Source organism: Leuciscus leuciscus (assembly GCF_965113295.1).
Source record: "Leuciscus leuciscus genome assembly, contig: SUPER_11_unloc_1, whole genome shotgun sequence".
Lineage (NCBI taxonomy): Eukaryota > Metazoa > Chordata > Actinopteri > Cypriniformes > Leuciscidae > Leuciscus > Leuciscus leuciscus.
Window position 1 is genome coordinate 1895209 of NW_028118546.1, and position 22194 is coordinate 1917402.

General features: G+C 36.8%; 1 protein-coding gene and 1 long non-coding RNA gene across 2 annotated transcripts in view; one reads left to right on the forward strand and one right to left on the reverse strand.

Moving 5' to 3' along the window:
- Positions 1–22194, reverse strand: part of LOC309510013 (uncharacterized protein) — a gene marked incomplete at its 3' end in the record, with an annotated part of 1894646 nt that overhangs the window by 1722112 nt on the left and 150340 nt on the right. Inside the window, exons 6-9 of the mRNA XM_082191149.1 lie at positions 5167–6803; positions 4541–4575; positions 4247–4370; positions 4110–4194 (exon numbers count right to left, since the gene is read on the reverse strand). Coding sequence (XP_082047275.1) covers positions 4110–4194; positions 4247–4370; positions 4541–4575; positions 5167–6803 — 1881 coding nt within the window. The remainder of the gene's footprint in view (positions 1–4109; positions 4195–4246; positions 4371–4540; positions 4576–5166; positions 6804–22194) is intronic.
- On the forward strand, positions 9919–13211 carry LOC309510034. The gene is made up of 3 exons (XR_014210150.1): positions 9919–10638; positions 11063–11150; positions 12078–13211. It is a non-coding gene; the product is annotated as an uncharacterized lncRNA (long non-coding RNA).

The window sequence follows — 22194 nt, forward strand, 5'->3', positions numbered from 1 at the left end:
AACTAGTTCAGTTCTTTTTTTCCATATGTTGTGCGAGCTATTATTTTTCAAAATTATTGCCACAGCCCATATAAAACCACAGACAGCAATTATGTTATCAGTTTTAACACTGAAACTATGCGTCAGATTTCATCTTCATATCCAATTTTAAAATCCTTATCCAACCAGGTTTTACATAGCATTGAGGGTAGGGTTGCCAACTAAACAAATGCGGGACAATCGTGCATGGTTCTTTACAGGAAAATGAGGGACACTCAAAAATATTTGTAGGCTATAGGCTAGGCCAACATAACACAGTAGGCCTATATGTCATTTCAGGTTCGTATGCGTTTAAAAGGTTTTCAGACAACACATTTGTTTTGATTAAAGTCATATTACACACAAACCATAGTTCAAAATAATAGCATTTATCTGAAATAGAAAGCTTTTGTAATTATACACTACTTTTAAAGAAATTAATAGCCTACTTTTATTCAGCAAGTACATTTATAATGCTACGTTTTTTTATTTCGGATAAATTTACTTTGAACCTTTTATTTATCAAAGAATCCTGATTTTTTTTTCTTTCTTTTTTTTTACATTAATAATAATTAATGTATAAATGTTTCTTGGTCAGCAAATCACATCAGTATATTATTCCCTCAGGATGATTTGATGCTTTCTTGCGTGGCTGGATGTATGTTGGACTCACAATAATCACGTTGTTTGAATTCGTTAAAACTGATTTGCCGAAATCAAAACCCAGTCGGACAGTGAAAGGGATTTGCCGTTAGCGCGAGTCCGGATCGAAGCGACCAGACAGCGGAGGATTCTGTGCGCAAATCAAACAATGATTTGTCCCAAAATAATAATTAATTCTCAATTTAGAGTTTGTTATTCGTATGGTCTGATCTCTGGGTCTGATGCGCGTGAGTGTGGACTGTGATTGGATGATGACCGGTGTCGTGATCAAGTGTTGCTGTTGTATCAGATTCAGTCATACATCAGTGGTTAGATCAGCGTCAATAAACGGGACAACGGAGGTTCCGAACGGGACAAATACATTTCTATAGAAATATTGCACCCTTTTGAACGAAGTTAAACTGAGAGAGCGTGCCGTTCACAGACACCAGAATGAACGAGTTCACAGTAACGTTCATCAGGCAGTAACAGAGTACGTTCAGTTCACGTTCCCCCAAAATATGAACAAGTTCATGAACTATCTATCGTTCAATGAACGCGTTCAGGCACAACACCGGTGTCAAGGTTTTAGACTTATGTTTGGCCACATAGATTATATATGTTCATTGTGTCTCTTGTTGGTTTTCAGTCTCTGTCATTATGTCTCCTGTGCCTTGTTCCCTGTTTGTGTATTTAAGTCACCCTTCTCCTGAGTACTTTGCTCAGTGTTTCCAGTGCCATGACCAAGTCTAGGTCATTCTCTTGCTGTGCCTCTTTTGGAGTTATCTAAATCTAATTTGTGTACCTGGTATGGTTCCTTTGTTTTGTTTAATTGACTTTTGCTCTTTGAAATTTTGGAGTACTCACAGATCTTTGTGTGAACTTTTTTTCAAATTCCTTCTGGATTTACTTTGTGGACTTTTTGGATTTACTTTTTGGAACTGTTGTCAATCTATTTGTGGAAGTTTTTTGGAGTTTACTTTTTGGATTTATCCTAGGAAAGTTTGGACGTTCCTTTTCATCAAATACAAGATTTGAAGATATTTCCCAGAACTGTCATCTGGTTTTCTGCATTTGGGTTCACCTTTTGACTGTGTTCAAGTTTTCACACTAGTCCTAACCCTGTGTTTCTGACAGTATGAGCCATAAAAGCGATGTATAAATATGATACTCAACAAAAAAACACACATGCATGCATATACAAGTTAGCATCTGTTTTTTGTTGAGTATCACATTACACACACACACGGCTTTTATGGATCATATATGCAATTTTTAACATAAAAAAAATGGTTTATTAATAATCAATAAACCCCAGTTGCTTCAGTCTAATAAATGTTTCTTACATTTACATTTATAAAAATAAAAACTTTCTGAGCAAAAGGACTTTACTTGAATTTTGTTTTTGTTTTTTAAGTATAAACTATCAATCAGAGGACAGAAGGCATGAAGAAGACTGTGTACACGATGTTTCTCAGCAAAGTTTTGGTCATATTGATCATTCATAGGCCCTAGAAATTTGCATATTAAATATGATACAGTAGGCTAATATATTCATAAACAGGCATTGTTCGACCGAATTTTACAAAGAATGTTTAAAGTTATGAGAGAATACATGTTTTAAAATTGTTATTAAAATGTTGTAACACGCATTGCCAAACAAACATTCTTTTTTCCAATTAATTTATACTCCCAAAGGGGAAACGTATCCTGGGAGATACAAACATTTACAGGCAGATTATGGAAAATGTAAAAATTAAATCCATAAAATTTCAACATAAATATAATAAGCTAACACTTAACAACAACTATTTAACACATGTATCACTGAAGGCGGTTTAGTTTGAGATCTTTCACTTTTGAAAAAGTATTAAATCTCCTGATAAAAACACAGGCGAAGAAGAAGCAGAAACATGCAATATCATATGTGACCCGTGCTGGCAAAATGAGTCAGAATGCGTACAGGATAATTCTGAGCTACAGGCAAAATGGTCGAATTTGAGGTGTTCACAAAAATGAGTTCATTAAGCCCTCATCTAGTGATCCCAAGGGTCAAAATACCAATTAAACATTTAAAAGTATCTTTATTTGTATGTTTTCCTTTGTCCATGAAAAATTCAGTTTTCTCTGCTCGCTTCTCGACGACTGTGCTTTCCCTCAGCACAAGTTTGGTATTGTTTTAAAACGTAGCAATCCAACTTTGTGAATATTAATAGCGAATTCTCGATGGCATGAGTCTGAACCAATGAAATGTGATTTTCAAACTCATACTGATTTAAACAAAGTGATTTTACTCACATTGACTGACACATCCGAAGCGTGCCTCAAAGACGCCTCAGACAGCGCGTGATCCCGATATACTCTTATACCTACACAGAATTACAGTGTTTCAAAATATCTGTCTTGGCGAGTATTCAAGCAAACATAATCTGCTATGTCTTAAAGGTATAGCGGAGGATGTTTTACTTCCTGGTGGGTAACCTATACTATTGGTCCTCCTAATTGTCAATCATTCTGGTGAATCAATCAAACTTTTCAAAAAGTGGAGAGGGCGGGTCTTATCTAAAATTTGGAAAGATCCTCCGCTATACCTTTAAGTGAACATTTGGTTAACTGTTGGGGAAAAACAGCTGATGTGTAACATTATATTAGACCCGTGCAGTACAGTAGGTCTGAATATATAGGCTGTCTTTTTCATTAATTTTAATCAAACAACTGTGGTACCATGGGGGAAAAAAGTTGAATATATATTGTTCCTATAAATATTTGGTTTTGACTCGGTGGTGTGTGCCAAATGTGGTGTTATTACCCAAGATTTTAAGGTATGGTTGGTAGATGATTTTGTTTTGGAACCTGGAAAACTGGAAAAAACTTTAACTCGATTTTTCTCAAAATTGACTTTGACTATTAAAGTCAAACAGGTGTAGCTCAGTCATGAACAATTGCTCATTGCGACTCATTTTGCCAGAACGGGTCACGTATGTAAGCAGACGCAAATGTAAAATCAAAACTGCCTAATGTTACTTAATGAAATGTCGACGCAGGACGAGGTATAGGACTGTGAAGCTTTGGGGGTGTTGCTGGACTTTATCTACTCCATCTGTGTTTTGATCATCGTTCTGAATCCGATCCAGACGTAGTCTAAATATCTAATATCTAAAAATTCTTAAATCAAGATACATAAGCAATTTTTCAGTATACAAGACTTAACATTTTAAGTTATTTTGCTTCTCAAGTAAATTTATCTTCAATTAAGAATATAAAAAAGAAAAGAAAACAAAAATACTGAGAAAGAAATTTATTTTCTGCAGTGTAGCCCTAAAATTTACATCAGAGCATTTAGTCCAGGGATCCTCAAATCCGGTTTTGAAGTGCCGCTGTCCTGCAGAGTTTATCTCCAACCCTAATTAAAGACGCCTGAACAAGCTAATCCATGTCTTCAGAGTTACAGGAAGGAGAGTTTTATCAGGGTTTGAGCTAAACTCAGTAAAGCAGCGGCCCTCCAGTGCCAGATTTGTGGAACCCTGATTTAGTCTTACAGAAGACAATAACATGTCTGACTATGATATACCATAGATGATCTTACCCGAGTTTCTCCAGTTTACAGTCAGGATCCTTCAGTACAACAGAGAGAAGCTTCACACCCGGATTTCGCAGTTTTCTATTATTCAGATCCAGTTCTCTCAGTTGTGAGGGGTTTGATATCAGAGCTGAAGTCAGAGCAGCACAATCTTTCTCTGTGACTCCACAATCACTCAAACTGTAGAGAGATGAAAATCATACTTGGTAAACACTATGAACTGAAAACAAAAAGCAATAGAAAATTGAGAAAAAGTAGACAATTTGTAGATGGAGTAAAGAAAACACTGCACTTGGTCACCAATGGATGGCATTGTCTCAAAATTACTCAGGAACCTTGAAGTAATGGTGTCACAGATTACAATTGGAGAGAGTTAAGTGTGAATAAAAGACAAATGGGACATGGTGTGGACTCAGGATAACAAACTCTCAGTGTGCAAAAGAACAAGATTCTGAACAGACACGACATATACAACATAAAATTAAACCAACTAACTCCTCGCTTTGCTCTAAATGTAAGACCGCATTCTTGGGCTAGAATTCTTGGCCTCCCTTGCAGGTGAATAACCAATAAACATGCTATATGAATATAAAAAAATTTGTCCGTTGTTGCCAGGAAAACTACTTTATAAATCATTTGTAACATTAAACTTGTTTGTTTTAAATGAATCCTCATGTTGAAGACATTGGGTGTCAGGTGCTTTAACACAAGTTTGAGTCAGCTTGTATTGTTTCCCAATCACATCTCCCCGTCATTATTCACATCAATAAAATAGATTTTAAAAAATCAGAAAAACAATAAAATCAAGTATGCTGCCATATTGCTCCTATTACTGATACAATAAATGTTTGTATGTTTCTTAGATTTATGAGCTTTTTATTTTCTTTTGTTTTAACAGTAAAGTGATAGTTTTCACTGATACTTACTGAACTTTAATCACGGGCAGCAGCTTCTGAAGAACCTTCAGTTTTTCAGCTTTATTGTTTTCTCCAACAAATGTATTAATATCAAACTTCTCCAGACTCTTCTCTGATGTCAACAACACAAAAACTACAGCTGACCACTGAGATGAAGAGAGTCTGGCTTCACTTATTGTTCCAGATTTCAGATACTGTTGTATTTCCTCCACTAGTGACTGGTCGCCCAGTTCATTCAGACAGTGGAACAGATTGATGGATTTCTCTGGAGAGTCAATGGTCCTGATCTTCTCCTTGATGTACTCAACTGTTTTCTCATTGCTGTCAGACTTTATTCTTCTTCTCAGTGTCATTAGTCCCTGAAGGAGAATCTGATGAGACTCCACTGACAACCCCAGAAGGAAGCGCAGGAAAAGGTCCAGATGCCCATTTTTACTCTGTAGAGCCTCATTCACGGCTCTCTCATGGAGCTCAGAAAATGAAACATGTTTAAACTTAACTTGAAACCAGTCCTTTAATACAAACAACAAATCTGGTTCAGAGACTGGGTCAAATACATTCCTGTTGTTGTTTGTGAAGCAGAGGTGCACATATAAAGCTGCTAGATGTTCCTGAACACTCAGATGAACAAAGCAGAAGACTTTCGCCTGATACAGGCCTGACTCCTCTCTGAAGATCTGAGTGCACAATCCTGAGTACACTGATGCTTCTGTCACATCAATGTCACACTCTCTCAGGTCTTTCTCATAGAAGATCACATTGCCTTTCACAAGCTGCTGAAAAGCCACTTTTCCCAGTTTGAGGATCATGTCTTCATCTGTCAGGTTCTTCTCATAGTCTTTCTCCTGTTTGATGTTGGACTGAAGGATCAGGAAGTGTGTGTACATTTGAGTGAGAGTCTTGGGAATCTCTCCACTCTCTGCTTCACTCAACATCTTCTCTAGAACAGTGGCTGAGATCCAGCAGAACACTGGGATGTGGCACATGATGTAGAGGCTCCTTGATGACTTCAGGTGTGAGATGATTGTATTGGCCAGACTCTGATCACTGATTCTCTTCCTGAAGTATTCCTCCTTCTGTGGCTCATTGAAGCCTCGTACCTCTGTCACTCGATGGACACACTCAGAGGGGACGAGATCGGCTGCTGCTGGTCTAGAGGTGATCCAGATCAGAGCAGAGGGAAGCAGATTCCCCACAATGAGGTTCGTCAGCAGTACGTCCACTGAGGCTGATTCACTTACATCACAAAACCTCACATCACTCTGAAAATCCAGAGACAGACGACACTCATCCAGACCATCAAAGATGAACAACACTTTATATTTGTCACTGGATATTTCCATTTCTTTTGTTTCAGGGAAAAACACATGAAGAAGATCTGAAAGACTGAGTGTTTTGTCCTTCATCAAATTGATCTCTCTGAAAGGTAGTGGAAATATGAGCTGGATGTCCTGATTCACTTTGCCTTCAGCCCAGTCTAGGATGAACTTCTGCACAGAGACTGTTTTTCCAATGCCAGCGACTCCCTTTGTCAGCACAGTTGTGATGGGTTTGTTTTGTCCAGGTAAAGGTTTAAAGATGTCATTGCATTTGATGGGTTTGTCCTCTGTTGCTGCTCTCCTGGATTGTGTCTCAATCTGTCTCACCTCATTTTCATTACAGATCTCTCCACTGTCACCCTCTGTGATGTAAAGCTCTGTGTAGATCTCATTCAGGAGTGTTGGGTTTCCCTGCTTTGCTGTTCCCTCATTCAGACGCTTAAACTTCTCCATCAGTTTTGATCTAAATGTGTTCAGGACTTCATGGCTGTAAAATTAAAATAACATGGTATTACATAAGTTAAATATATAGAGTAAAATGTTGTATTTGTTTACCTGTTTGTTTACTTTACCTGACACTAGCATCCCTGCTTTCATTAAAGTCCTGAAGTTGATTCATAGGCTGGTCATTCTTCTTACAGGCGGGTTTTGTTACTGTTGATCTTTGTGGTGGGATTGACCTTAAACATCATGAAGAGAATCAAGAATCAGACATATTGGTGGATTTGTTTTATATTACCTTAATAATTCACTGTCAACCTCCTAAAACAGATAATAAGTAAATGCACTTATTAATAAATCAACTGCTCAAGGCCACAACTGTAATAATACTAAAAACAAAAACTATAAAAAAAAAACGTTTGTCAAGACAAACTTTGTGTTAGCTTGAGAAAGCTTTTTATATATTGTAAATATTATATTAAAATAATATATTATTGATTGATTGCTTATAATTTAACATCATGTCAGTTGTCAGAGCTATTTTAATGGTGAGAATAAAAGTAGCAAAATATAAAAAGAGAAATAAACTAAAAACTAAATTTACAAATGTTTTTAAACTAATTCAGCCTCACTTAATAAAAAAAAAATCTATTAATACGAATCAACAGAATAAAAACAGAGTCCTAGAAGAGTTAAAACCATCGCATTCCTTTAAAATCTGCTTTAAAGATAGTGGACTCTGACATAAGAGGCATAAAGGAGGATCTTCAACTGATAACAAAACCTTGTGCCTATTTGGCAATATGTGCAGATGATTTGGTCCCAGTGATTATCAGAGTAGAAACAATGTTTTCTATCAACAACAGGATTAATTTCATAAAGTTTAAAGGTCATATGATGCGATTTCTTGTTTTCCTTTTTCTTTAGTGTGTTATGTAGCTGTTAGTGCAAGTATAAGATCTGCAGAGTTACAAAGCTCAAAGTGTAAAACCTTAAGAGATATTCTTTATAAAAGTTATAAAGGCTCAGCCACGCCTTCCTAAAACTCTTCTTTCAAACTCGCCCCAACAAATCTAGGTCAGTGTGTGGGGACAGAGTTTCATAAATAAATGTATACGCAAAGAAAGAAGGCGTAACTTTTGTTCTCGCTGTATTATTGTTGCCGCCAGCGCCGCCATGTCGTGGAGACACTGTGTTTTTCGCTGCGAAAGCCAAACTAAATGAGTTTGGCCTTCCAAAAGAGGACACAATTAGAAAACAATGCTTAAACTTTATTTACAACTGTTCCAGAACAGTACAACTAAAATATTCGACTGTGTGATGCGCAATTTTCAGAGGACTGTTTCCAGACCCTGCGAGAGTACAAGGCAGGCCGTGCACAAAGCTGATTCTAAAAAGTGGGGCAATTCCATATTTGCTTGTACATTCTGGCGCTTCTGACTCACACACAGCCTGTAAGTATGTTTTTTTTATATTTTAAGAATTTGCTACTGACTATTCAAAAATCTCTTTCATTCAAATATTTAAATGTCTTTAAGAAATGTTATAGCCTACCTGAGATCAGTCTGTGTATCGTCATTCTTTAAAATCTATTGGATGACCCATAGACCCGTCACTCCTCAAAGACACACAGCTGGGCGCTGGTTCTGATCTCTCCTGCTGAACTGAACTATAACAGAACAGATTTAATTAGTTTTTGATGATAATCATCATATGCAAGATCTTCATACTGTTTGGATGAAAAGCACTTGAGGAGGGTTTAGACATTGTTTTCAAGAAATTCATTTAAAACAGACATCTCTTTTATTATGGGCCTATAAAAGGTTATTTCATTTGGAAATATGTTCAGATGATATGGTCCCATGAATTGTCTGAGTAGAAACAATGTTGTAACTTTTGTTCTCGCTGTATTATTGTTGCCGCCAGCGCCGCCATGCAAAGATGAACGCTCATCTTGGACATCTGCATTTTCCGGATCAGAATCGATCTCGAATTGATAAGGTAGTTCTGACATGATCACATGCCTTTATTGCTTCTGGAGCTGATGTTCCAAATATGGTAAGGGGCGAGACATTTCCGTCACACGCTTGAAGGGGTGGTTGATTATGATTTCACTTTTTTAACTTTAGTTAGTGTGTAATGTTGAAGACGAAGTCCTTAAAAAATGCTAATCAATGAATAGAAGATAACACATAAGCTACCTAAATTCATCAACTAACCATTCAGAAATGTACTGTTGCATTCTACATGTTGTCACTTCTTGAGTCTCTCCATTATTGTCTGACTCTGGTTTGAACATAAACATTGACATTTTCAGTGCATGTCTGTGTGAGGTAAAAGGATATAAAATATCTGTGGGGTATTTTGAGCTAAAACTTCACATACACACTCTGGGGACATCAAAGACTTATTTTACATCTTGTGAAAAGAGCATTATACCACCCCTTTAAGGTCATCGGGCCAATCACAATGTACTGGCTAGCTGGCCAATCAGAGCACGCCACGCTTTTCAGAACGATGAGCTTTGTAAAAATCAACGCATTTCAGAAAGGCGGGGCATAGAGAAGCAACAATAATGTACAGTATGTGTAGAATAATGAGTATGTTTGTTTTTTAACCTAAAACCGCATAAACACATTGCATTACACCAAATAATGTTATTTTTAGAACCGTCATATGACCCCTTTAATTGTATTACATTGATACCATCTGTTGGTCATTTTTGGAGGAGTCATTTTGGAGGAGGTTATAATGGGTTTGAGGTCAGAATATAGAATAGGGTATTTTTTTGAGCTCTGAATATACATGTAAGGCCACAGCAGCACTGCTGCACATTACCTGCAATTCCACAACGCCCAGGTACCAACAAAAAGGACTACATTTAAAATGACCATTTAAAATGACCACAAAAGTTGGGTGTTTCAAATAATATAAGCATCTCTTTCAATAAAATGCTATTTATCTGATTCCAAGCCATGAAATTGGAACACTCATAGATATCCCAGCTAACACACGACGTAACCGTTACGTAATGTATTCGTACTTTTTGGTCACGTCATGACCTTACTAACTGACAACGTAACTACAACGTCGCATGCTCGGAATTTCATTACCATCATATTACCAACCCACAACGTCGTCAGTACGTCCTCCTAAGGTTATAAGATAACCAACAACGTCCCAGATACGTACTCTATTCGTAATAACTTGGTAATTTCATGACTTACTGGCAACGTAACTACAACGTCACGGGCCCGTAATTTCATTACTATCATATTACCAACCCACAACGTCGTCAGTACGTCCTCCTAAGGTTATAAGATAACTAACAACGTTCCAGATACGTACTCTATTCGTAATAACTTGGTAATTTCATGACTTACTGGCAACGGAACTGCAACGTCACGGGGCCGTAATTTCATTACCATCTTATCAGACTGCATTTCTATGAAATATTTTATTTGTTTCAATTGTTTGTTTAGTATTCCGTACGTTTGAAAGACGTTCATTTTATTCAAATAATTAAGGTTAGATGTTTATGGTTGTAAATGTTGCGTGGCTTTGACGTTTAATGGGCGTGCGCCGTGCGCGTGAACCTTCGAGTCGCCCTCAAACACTGGAGCGGAGATGAGTTGCCATGGAAACCGACAGACCGCCCCACTGACTGCAACTGACAAAGCAGCTGAACTCCCTCTCTCGCTGTTGTTTTCACTGCTTTCAGGTGAGTTTAGTCTCTAAAATCACACAAATAATACACACAACTGTTCTTGACACTTCTCTTACTTGTAATTGACGCGCTTCTGTTGAATATTTGCTTTATATAAATGGTTTAGTGTCTTCGGAAAAAGTCCGTTAGCATCTCAACCGTTTTCAGAAGAGGTAACTTAACGTTATGCTAACTTCATAGCTTGAGCTTTTGATATGAACGTTTAGGCTTTTAATCACATCTTATGGGTAGATGATAGGTTTTGATAGTTTTGTAAAAAAAATAATTTAGCTTGGAAGTGAGCTAATTTATTTAACAAACGTATTTATTTAACATAAACGTAACTTACTCGATGACGTCACTTACATGGAGTGTGAAAATTGGCTGAAACTAGCTCAATGTTTAACACAAATTGATCAAAATAGTTCTGTGATTTCAGCAGCAACAAAATAATCCTTCTACAACAGGGGAAGCTCCACGACTTCAACATTTCTGAAGAAAGCTGCTGCCAGAGAAGTTGGAAACAGGTGATGTGAGGAAGCTCATTAAATAACTGCATATCCATTTTCTCACAATATTTTGTCACCTACTGTATATCACCATGCATCTGTTATTTTCTTATTTTTTTAATTCTCATATTTACATTTATTTGTTTCATTTATTTTAAGAAAGTTTTGACATCCAAAAGTAAGTGACACTGTATGAGTAATATGAATAATTGAATAAGTAAAACTAAAACCATAGATGAAACATTTATGATTATTATCAGTCTTGAAAACAGTTGTGCTGCTTCATATTTTTGTGTTTTTCAGGGTTATTTGATGAATGAAAGAAAAAAAACAGCATTTATTTGAAACAGAAATCTTTACTCTCTTCTGGTCAATTTAATGCATCCTTGCTGAATAAAATATGATTTTTTGTTTTGTTTTTACTCTATTGAACCCAAACTTTTGAACAGTAGTGTAAACTACTTTTTATATATTGGGTCTATTTAACAATGAATCCTGGAGAGAGTGAAAAGAAAATGGATTAAACTGTTACATTGGTTTACACAAAAAGATTAATCAGCACAACTGTTTTCAACATTGATAATACTCAGAAATGTTTAGGACGTTTGCATTGTAAGAATGTATTGTATATTCAAGTATCAAAATGCTGACTCGTTAGGCCATGTTTTCTCATTAAAATCAGAAGATGTCCTATTAATTCAATAGAATGTAAGGGAATAACTCTAGAATAACCTTCCTGATAATGTTTGGGGCCCAGAAACACTATCCTAATTTAAATCTGGATTAAAGACACATCTCTTTAGCCAAGCATTCATTTAACACATCTCATAATCTTGCACTATGTGATGAAATAGTAAAAAGTGCACATGACCATCTTTTGCCTGAAATAATATGAACAGCAGCAATGCTAATCTTTCTCCTGTTGTCTCCTTGTTTCTATCTCAGGATGCTCAGCATATTTTACTAGAGATTACAGCAGCTCCAGTTTGGATCCAGCCTCACTTGGGAAGACTTCTAATGACATCAACACTCTTGAAGACAATGTGTTTAAACATTTTTTAGATGTTAAATAAATGACATTTTAAAGTGTTGAAACTAATTTAAGTTTTTATGTCAGGTGGTACAACAAAAATATTATGTATTGTAATTGTACCACCTGACATGAAAAGTGTACCACCAACCTACCCATACTTGAAATTAGCAGTTTTTATCAGTATTTGAGAGAGCTCTACAAACTTTTTCACTCTGCCAAAGAGATCAGTTAAGCTCCTCTGGACGATGCATTATCATGTTTACTGTTATTACCTTGTAAATTCATAATAACATTTGAGAATATACAAATGGCCGGACAAAAGTTTCTCAATTATCTCAACAGCTTTAAAACTACTGATATTTATAAAAAACAATTATATGAAAGGCTTCAAACCTAAAATGATGGCATAGGTTTTTTTTTTTAATTATTATTAAGACACCATTTTAAATTGATTTCTTAGTCAGTTCATTTGTTCGAACAGTTGCACCGTCACCTGACAATTTGGGGGTTTAATGCTGCCTTCAGGAATAATCATAAATAGGCCTAGTTTCCTAGTTTAAAAAAAAATCATCGTACATCATAATCACGACTTCAGAAGAAGAAAAACAAAATAATATGTATTATTAAATGTAAAAAAGAAATGATTTCAAACTAAGGTTTTATCGAATATAGTGATACATGTCATGAAGTTATCAAATTATTTTAAAAGGAAATAAAGCACTTGCCACAACATAACTTTGTGACAATGTTTAGAAAAATATATGCGTGATTTTTAAACAAAACTGTCTGCTTATACAGATTCTATCTTTCAGTGCTTATTGCTTTGTGTATTTAAATGTTAAATGGGAAAACACTCAACTGTTCTTTTTTCTAGCATTTTTCTTTTCTTATTCTTGCTTTGTTATTAGGGCCACCAAAATGAAGACGTGTAGGAGTAGTTCGATGTTCAAGCTTTTGGGGAAAACGTTCATTTAAATGTATAACCTGTTTGCACACTGTTTTTGCTGTCTGTGTCTTGTTCTATAGTAAATGAACTGAATTAACCAAATTTTGAGTCTGTATCGTTCATATGTGTCGTTAAAAAAGTCTCTAAAATCGTTTTGGGCCAATGAGGACAAGTTAAATTAAGCCACTGCATGTCCGCCCATATTATTAAAAACTAAAATGACCAACTGGTTACCAATTACGACTGCCGATCCACAACGTTGCCACGACGTCGCCGGTACTAACTGACAACGTTACAAAGTTACGTCGTGACAACGAATCCAGGAATTTCACTTTTCCGGTTGCCACAACGTAACTAGTTACGTCGCCACGACGAAAGTTTGGTCACCAGATTACGTTGCAGTTACGTAACAGTCACGTATTTGTGTTAGCTGGGATGTCTCTCTTGCATCAGGTGAAGACAATGTCTATTATGAATATCATAAATACAAAATACAAAACACTGTCTTTAAGAAATGTTGTAGCCTACCTGAGATCAGCCTGTGTATTGTCATTCTTAAAATCTATTAGATGACCCATAGACCTGTCACTCCTCAAAGACACACAGCTGGGCGCTGGTTCTGATCTCTCCTGCTGAACTGAACTATAACAGAACAGATTTAATTAGTTTTTGATGATAATCATCATATGTAAGATCTTCATACTGTTTGGATGAAAAGCACTTGAGGAGGGTTTAGACATTGTTTTCAAGAAATTCATTTAAAACAGACATCTCTTTTATTATGGGTCTATAAAGGGTTATTTAATATATTTATTTAATGTATTAATTTAAAGTACCTGCAAACTGGAGAAAAATCTTCAACTCTGGATGTTTGTGTGTCATCCATGATGAAGCTGAACAGTTGCAACAGTCTGATCTCCACTGACTCTGGATGTAAATGACGAACAAACACTAAACTAAAGTAATAAAACTTAATTAAACATCTTTATCAATGATCTGATCATGAGAGTTGGAGGTAAATAGATAATGACATCGATGCGTTCACTCAAAAAAGTAATTTGAAAAATCATCACATAGCCTAACTTACAGCACGATACACAAAAGAAACCCCGTTCCTTTACTACAGGATGAAAAATGTAAAACACGCCCTTTCAGAAAAAAAGTATTAATGTGGACGTCACCTGTAAAGGGCCTCAAGACATAAAAAGTCCCCTTGATACATATTTAGTCTAGATATCCAACCGATTCACAAACTCCTCCATCTTTTCCATCAAGTAGCTAGTACACACATTCCTGTCTACGGTTTTATAAAAGTTTCTGTGAAATACTTACTACTATTTTGTATCGGAACTTAGGAATCGACTGTCTGATTACATGGCGAAACATCAGCTTCCCTTTCAAGGGAACTCGAGCTGCGTCGAGACGCGGTGGGAACGCCCTGCGTGATTGCGTCGTGAAGCACGTGTATAACCAGTCCAATGGAAAGACGAGACGTAATAGGCGGGTGAGATGGTGCTCGATGCAGAGCCAAATGGGAGGAGCTAGAGCTCGAGCTCCCCCTTTTCTGGAGCTCCAGCTCGCTAAATTTAGTGAGCGGGGATTCGCTGCAGCGTCAAATGGGAGGAGCTAGAGTTCTAGCTCACCCTTGCTGGATCTAGTGCGAGTTCAACCGTGATGGAGGAAGGACAAGTTTGTTTTGATGCGCAAGATGCTGGCATACATCATATTGTATTTTTCTCTAATATTTGTCGTGATTGATTAAATATTTATCGTTTCTGTGACAAACGCATAAAAACACCTAATAAGAACATTGCTCACACTGTGTGTGTGTGTGTCTGTTTCTAAAAACGATTGAAACGTATCTAAGTAGCCTATTATTTTATCTTTATAACGGTTTCGTTGTTTTCCTCACTTTTAAAGCTGCTTTGGACAAAAGCGTCTGCTATGATTATGTAAATTACTAGACTTAAAAGGCAATGTGAAAGCTTAGATAGTGCACCCCTATTTATTTTTTGTCCACCGCATTTACGTGTGTGTTATTTGTGAATTAATCTAAATCATCTGATTAATTTATGAAATAAAAAATAATAAGACTAGGTACCTAATCTGCCCTTTTTGTAGAAGTAAAAGCATACTCCAACAGGCCAGTTGTAATTATTATTATTTTTAATTATATGTAGTTATTTTTAAATTAATTAAACTAAAGAAATAAGAAATAAAAATCTCAAATAAAAATGTATATTTACTGTACCAAACACCACTTTCAATACACAATAGTCACCATACTTTATTAAACAACACTTTATTGGAGGACAAAGCATAAAGTTGATAAAGTAGCATAAAGAAAAATGAGATTCAAGATAAATAAAAATGTGTCTTCAAAAATACGTTAACATCATATGAATCCATTCACAGCTGCTGAAGCCACAAAACGAGTGCCAGAGAATCATATTCAGTCACCTACAGAAAACAGATTTGATATTGTGTTGGAAAATAATGATTCATTATCACAGCTAAACTGGTTTCTTGCTCTTCCCTGTACGTCTCTATCATGTTCGTGTTCTTCTACCTCGTCTAAACAGTTTGTTCAGTTGAAGAACAGAAGATGTGATCACTGATGTGGTGTAGCTTTTTCTCAACCAGAGGAAGAAGTCTCAACATCCCATTGTCAGGCGTTCTCCAGTGCTGGTCTGAAAGTAAAACAAAAAACACAAACCATTCAAATGAAGTTGTTTAATGGACAGTCGGGTCAGCTTATGTTCTGCGTTATTTAAAGCAGTGATGGTTTACTCTGGCCCTCAGCGTCCACTGTCCTGCAGATTTAGCTCCAACCTCAAACCCTCCTGCCTATTGTCTATAAGTAAACCTGAAGACTTTGGTTCAAATTTTCAGATGTGCTCGATTAGGGTTGGAGGTTAACTCTTAATTAACCTCAAAAAGTAGAATGCAAAGGGCCAGAGTTGCCTGTTCCTTACATAAATTTACAAAGCAGCAGTCAGTACATTATATAATATACACATTGAAGTGTTATATATACACATTTAGCTCCTAAACTCTGGAATGGCCTTCCTGATATTGTTCGAGGCTCAGATTCGCTGTCCCAGTTTAAAACTAGATTAAAAACGTATCTCTTTAGCCAAGCATTCACATAATACTTACCTTTTATACTAGTTGAATCAGATTGAATGCATTAATATTAGGAACAGCAGCTACGCTAATTATTTCCCATCTGCTTTTCTGTTGTTATCTCGGGACGCTAGTCCCGAGGTAAATAGAGTACGTCAGCTCCAGTTTGTATCCAGCCTCTCATGGAAACTTCAGATGCCCCAACACCCATGCAGAGACGACTCGAAGCCCGTGAGGAGACGACTCCACGCCCGTGAGGAGACGACTCGACGCAGGCGATATGTTATGCCCTAAATTAATGCATGATTAACTAACTGTATTTTTCTATGTACCTTTTTTTGAAATGCACTTTCTGTAAAGCTGCTTTGAGACAATATGTATTGTGAAAAGCGCTATACAAATAAATTTGAATTGAATTGAATTGAATATAGTATTGCAGCACATAATATAAGCGAAGTACTGAACAAAAACAGTTATATCAACAGCAACCTATTTTAAAAGATTTTTAAGAAAGGCATGGTCTCTTTTGAGCCTTTGCCAGTGATGCTTGATTTCTTTCCAGACAACATACTCTTCTGTGAATTTTTTCAAGAGCTTCACTTGGTCAAAAACCAAGTGATAACCTGTACAATGTAAAATTGTCAACATCACAGTAAATTGACCGGTGTTGATTTTCCAGTGTTACAATAAAGTATTAAAATAAAGTGTTGAATCAACACTAAACAGATTGGGTTTAACACCAGAAGTGTCCATTTTAAATAAGAGTTGGTGTCATTTTGCGTTGTTGCAAACATAACTCTCTTTTAGAGTTAACCAAGCCACACCTCCGTTTACGTGCAACCGTCGTTTTGACTGAACCAGAGTCCAGACCACATGCGAACGCCATTTTACTTGTGGAAGAGTCAAGCGTGGGGTAAGTCTAATACTTTAACTTGATAGTAATACAGATAAATCAGACTGTAAATTGATTTCAATGTATAGAGTTTATTAGTTTAATATATTATTCGATCACAAATCACTGTAATAATGAATAATTAACATTAGACAGCCAACGAGCTCTGATGTCTGATTTTTGTATTTTGATTTTTGCCAATGTCATGCCACTTTATAAATTATGTAAAGGTAGTAAAGCCTCGATTAAGCTTAGTTTTGTCTATCATCACGTCTCACGCACTGTAATTGTTTTTATGCACGTTCACAGGCATTTTCTTTCTGAGCACACTCGACAAAGCCTAAAGTTTTGCGCGCGCGAAGCACAGGCCATTTTACAAGGTTAACTGTTGAATTTCTAGAGTGTTCTACCAGTAACGTTAAATTGGCCTATCAGGAAGATCACTGGACTAAAACTAATTGTTATGATTTTAATTTGAATATTCTTTCGTTGACCGTGGTTCTGTGATAGTCGTGGTTCTGAACTGTGGTAACGTTAAGTTTATCATGTTGTGAAATGATTGATCTGCGTGGTATTATTTTCTGCCAAATATGGGTGTCAAACGCAATTAATTTAAAATTTTGTAGTGAATTAAAGCTCTCAGTTGCCTTTTAAGGAACGAAATCCAGTAATATTTGTTAGTGTTCGCTCTAACACTGTGTGGAACACTCGTCGTGAAATATAGGTAACGTTAGAAATAAGGCACAGCTCTTCACTCATCTCCCTAGGGCTGAAAAATGTAGTCGACATTATCGATAAACGTCAAAACAGATATTGTCGACAGATATTTTCAACTAATAACGCCTGCAATAACGCGGTTTAACCATTGGGACGCTGTAGTGCAAGGCTGTATTGCAGCTGATGCAATAGAAGATGGCGGTTGAAGCTTTTAATGGTGCTGCTTTATTTAATATAGATTTGTGAGGCCAAGATGGCGGCGGTGTAGGTGGTAGTGTTTCTTTGCTCTTCAGGGAAATAAAGGTGAAGTGGTGATATAACCTATAGGGATGCACCGAATATTCGGCCACCGAAAATTTTCGGCCGAAAATGGCCCAAAAGTGTATTTTCGGTTTTCGGCCGAAAGACTTTTATCACCGAAACAATACGGCCGAAATGTTGTGATGACGCAAACAGCAGATACCGCGGCCTGCACGTGCTTGTCTGAAGCAACATATCTGCGGTGTGGACGTATTTCAATATATCTGAGAGTGACCCACGGACAGCGATTTTTAAAACACAGACGTCCCAAGTCTTCCGGAAGTTCCGGGAGTCTCCCGCGTATTGATAGCGGCTCCCTGATGACCGCAAATTAGTTTAAATCTCCCGGAATCGCGAGCGAGCATGAGCGCGCATACGTAGCGCGCGCGCGGCAGAGAGAGGGAGCGAGAGACCTTGCGTGTGTGTGCAGAGCAGCCGTCATTTATCAGAGGTGTGTGTGTTTACCTTAGCTGTTTATGGTTTTTGCAACTCACGTCCATGAGCATATAGCTGCAGATATTATTATGGGCTATGGCAGTATTGACCTAAATGCACTTTGTTTTTATGAGAGAACATTTCATTTTTAAACCTTTCTGCAGGCCAGTAGGCTTTTACATTATTATTTAATGTACACATGAGTGGGGTCAAGTTAAACATTTAATTTTATACTTTGCAATGTGCTAAATAAATATTTGCATAAAATTTTAATTGATTTATTCTTTGAAACTTTAATATTAATTTATGCAATGCCTTGATTATAGTAAAGTTAGTACACAGTCATAGCCATAAATGCAATGGTACTAATAATTGGCATAATTTATTTCGGTGTTTCGGTTTTCGGTTTTCGGCCTTAGTTTCCTCTTTTTCGGTTTTCGGTTTCGGCCAAGAATTTTCATTTCGGTGCATCCCTAATAACCTATTAATCGGACTGGTGATAACGTGAAAAAAATACGTGAAAACGTTATATGATTCTGATTTGACATCTTTATGCATGGGAAAAAGAGGCAAGAAGAAAGTTAAACAAGTTTGGCTTGACACCATGTCTTCCGACGCATCTGGCTCAACTGATCAATTTGAGAATTCAGCATCAGCCTCGAGTAGTGCTGGATTTAAACTTAAGAAAGATACCGAATCACAGTGGTTTGACATGTCCAAATTTCGACAATGAGGTTGTCACATCCCTCTCGGATACTCCTCAGAGGCCAGCTGCTAAAAAAACTAAACGCGCAGAATCTAACGTTAGTGGAAACGGGAATGAGAATGTCTTGGCGGCTATTCGTGAGCTTGATTCTAAATTAGACAAAACGTTCCAGAAGATTTCGGCGATTGAAACTACCACCGAGGCGACTTCCAAACAAGTCAAAAGTCTAACAGCGACGGTACAACAGCTTATTTTGGATGTTGGCGTGCATAAAGAGGCTCTCGATCATATGGAATCTGAGGTCCACGCTCTGAGAAAGGAAAACAAATCACTGAAAGCAAGTGTACAGGAGTGTAGACGTTACAGTTGGCGATGGTTTCTAAAGTTGCACGGCGTTGCGGAAAAAGACAATGAGGATGTCCGAAGTGTGGTCCTCAACATCTTAGGGAAGATTGCTCCTGGAGTCGGAGACGGGCTACAGGACAGTGTCGATGTCGTTCATCGTCTGGGTCCGAAGCGGACGGATGGAAAGACCAGATCGATCATAATTCTCTTCTCACAGCGCCGCATTCGTGACATCATTTGGAGTGCTGCTAAAGGTTGCAAGTTTCTAACTGACAATAAACTGCGTCTCTCGGAGCCGCTGTCTCCTGAAGATAGAGCAGCGTGGGATAAGCTGTGGCCTCTTGTGAAGAAGGCAAGGGAGGAGGGCAAGAAGGCAACCTTTCGCAACTCATTTGCTTTGATTGATGGGAAACAAATCTTCTATGCTGATGTCGTGTAAGCCAAGCTGCTGCTTGTTACTTTTCTCATGCAAAAATCGAAAAGATGAAACTTGACGACTAACAATATAAACTGTGCAAAAACTTTTAAGTTGTGCACAAATAGGAACTATTTTTGTTCTTCTTTAATTATTGTTACCTTTACTATTAATCTCCTTATTTGTTTATCACCTCGATAACATGTGCTTTGGTCATTATCCACCTCTCCCTTTACATTCTGGTAGCTAGTCTAAAGAAAGTAACTTTTTTGTTGTTTTTTCTCATTTTGTTTAGGGGTTCTTGTTATGGAGTATTCGTTTAACTCCTTGTCGGTTGTAACTTTAAATGTTAGAGGTTTGCGGGACAATCTGAAAAGAAAAGCAATTTTTTTGTTTTGTAAAAGAAGTGCAGCTGATCTTATCTTTCTTCAAGAAATTCATTCAGGGGAAACAGATGTTACATTTTGGAGAACGTAATGGGGAAGCTCAATTTTCTTTAGCCATGGCAGCAGCCACTCGGCTGGGACTGCTATAATGTTACATAGATTTAAAGGGACTGTATTAGAAACTGTATGTTCTGATGAAGGCAGATGGGTTTGTGCTGTAATTAAACAAGATAACGCCACCTTTATAGCTTGTTGTGTATATGGACACAACTCTCGTGCATCCAATAGAGTAATGTTCTCTCATCTAGTGGACAAGCTTAAAAAGTTACACAAAAAATATAATAATGTTTATTTTATTTTGGGGGGAGATTTGAATGAATGTATGGACGATCACCTGGATAGATACCCCCCTAGACTTGATAGCAGGATGAATAATGATCTAATTTTTTCCCTGTGCTCCGATCTCTCTCTTACTGATGCATGGCGGTTCTTTAATCCTTCTACAAAAGATTTTACCTGGTCCAATAGAAGTTTATCTCTTAGATCTAGGATTGACTTTTTTCTAATTTCATCTTCTATCCTTAAATATGTAAAAGATGTTTCTCATGTCACTGCCCCCTTATCAGATCATAAATTAGTTGCAATAAAATTGAGTGACATCAATGATAACCCGAGAATGAGGGGCTATTGGAAACTTAATAATACCTTGTTACAAGACAAACAATTTAATAATAGTATCATCAATCTTACCAAAGAATTATTTACCGGATCAACCAGAGATTATAAAAAAAAACTGGGAGTTCTTTAAATATAAAGCTAGATATATTGCAGTTAAAAGAAGTAAGGAACTTAAAAATATTAAACATAAAACCGATTCAGAGTTGGTTAATAGACTTAATGTTTTACTAGCTAAAGATAAGATTACAGAAGAAGATATGGAAATAAAAAAAATTAAATCTGGAATTCGACAGAGCTTATTTAGAGATGGCCAAAGGTGCATATATTAGATCTCGAGTGAAATGGCTTGAGGAGGGGGAGAAGAATTCTAACTATTTTTTTGCCTTGGAAAAAAGAAACGGTCAGAGGAAAGCTCTTTCAGCGCTTAACATCGATGGAGTTACCTCTAAAGACCCTAAAGAAATATCAGAATTTGTTAGCAAATTTTACAGCAATCTTTATACATCTGAATTTAACTATGACAGCTGTGAAAAATGTATTAATACAATTAAACACCGTATACCAATTATTGATCGTGAGTTTAGTCGAATTTGTGACGCTGATTTGTCAATAGAGGAAATTAATCAAGCTCTGCACTCAATGAAAATAGGTAAATCCCCTGGTATTGACGGGCTTTCAGTAGAATTCTATCTTCACTTTTGGGATTTTATTAAATTGCCTTTATTTCATATGTATAAGGAATGCATCAGTCAGGGAGAGATGACCTCTACAATGAAACAGGGAGTTATATCCCTTATACCCAAGTCAAGCAAGGACCCTTTATTAATTGACAATTGGCGGCCTATTACTCTTTAAAATTAGATTATAAAATGTTAGCCGCTGTTTATGCTAAAAGATTACGTACTGGTCTAAATAACATTATTTCAGAATCTCAGTCGGGCTTCATGAAAGGCCGTCACATATCTAATAATAAAAGGTTAGTATTAGATGTGCTAGATTACTCTAATTTAATTCACTCAGACGGTCTCATACTTTTTCTTGATTTTCAAAAAGCTTTTGATTCCTTAGAACACAAATTTCTTT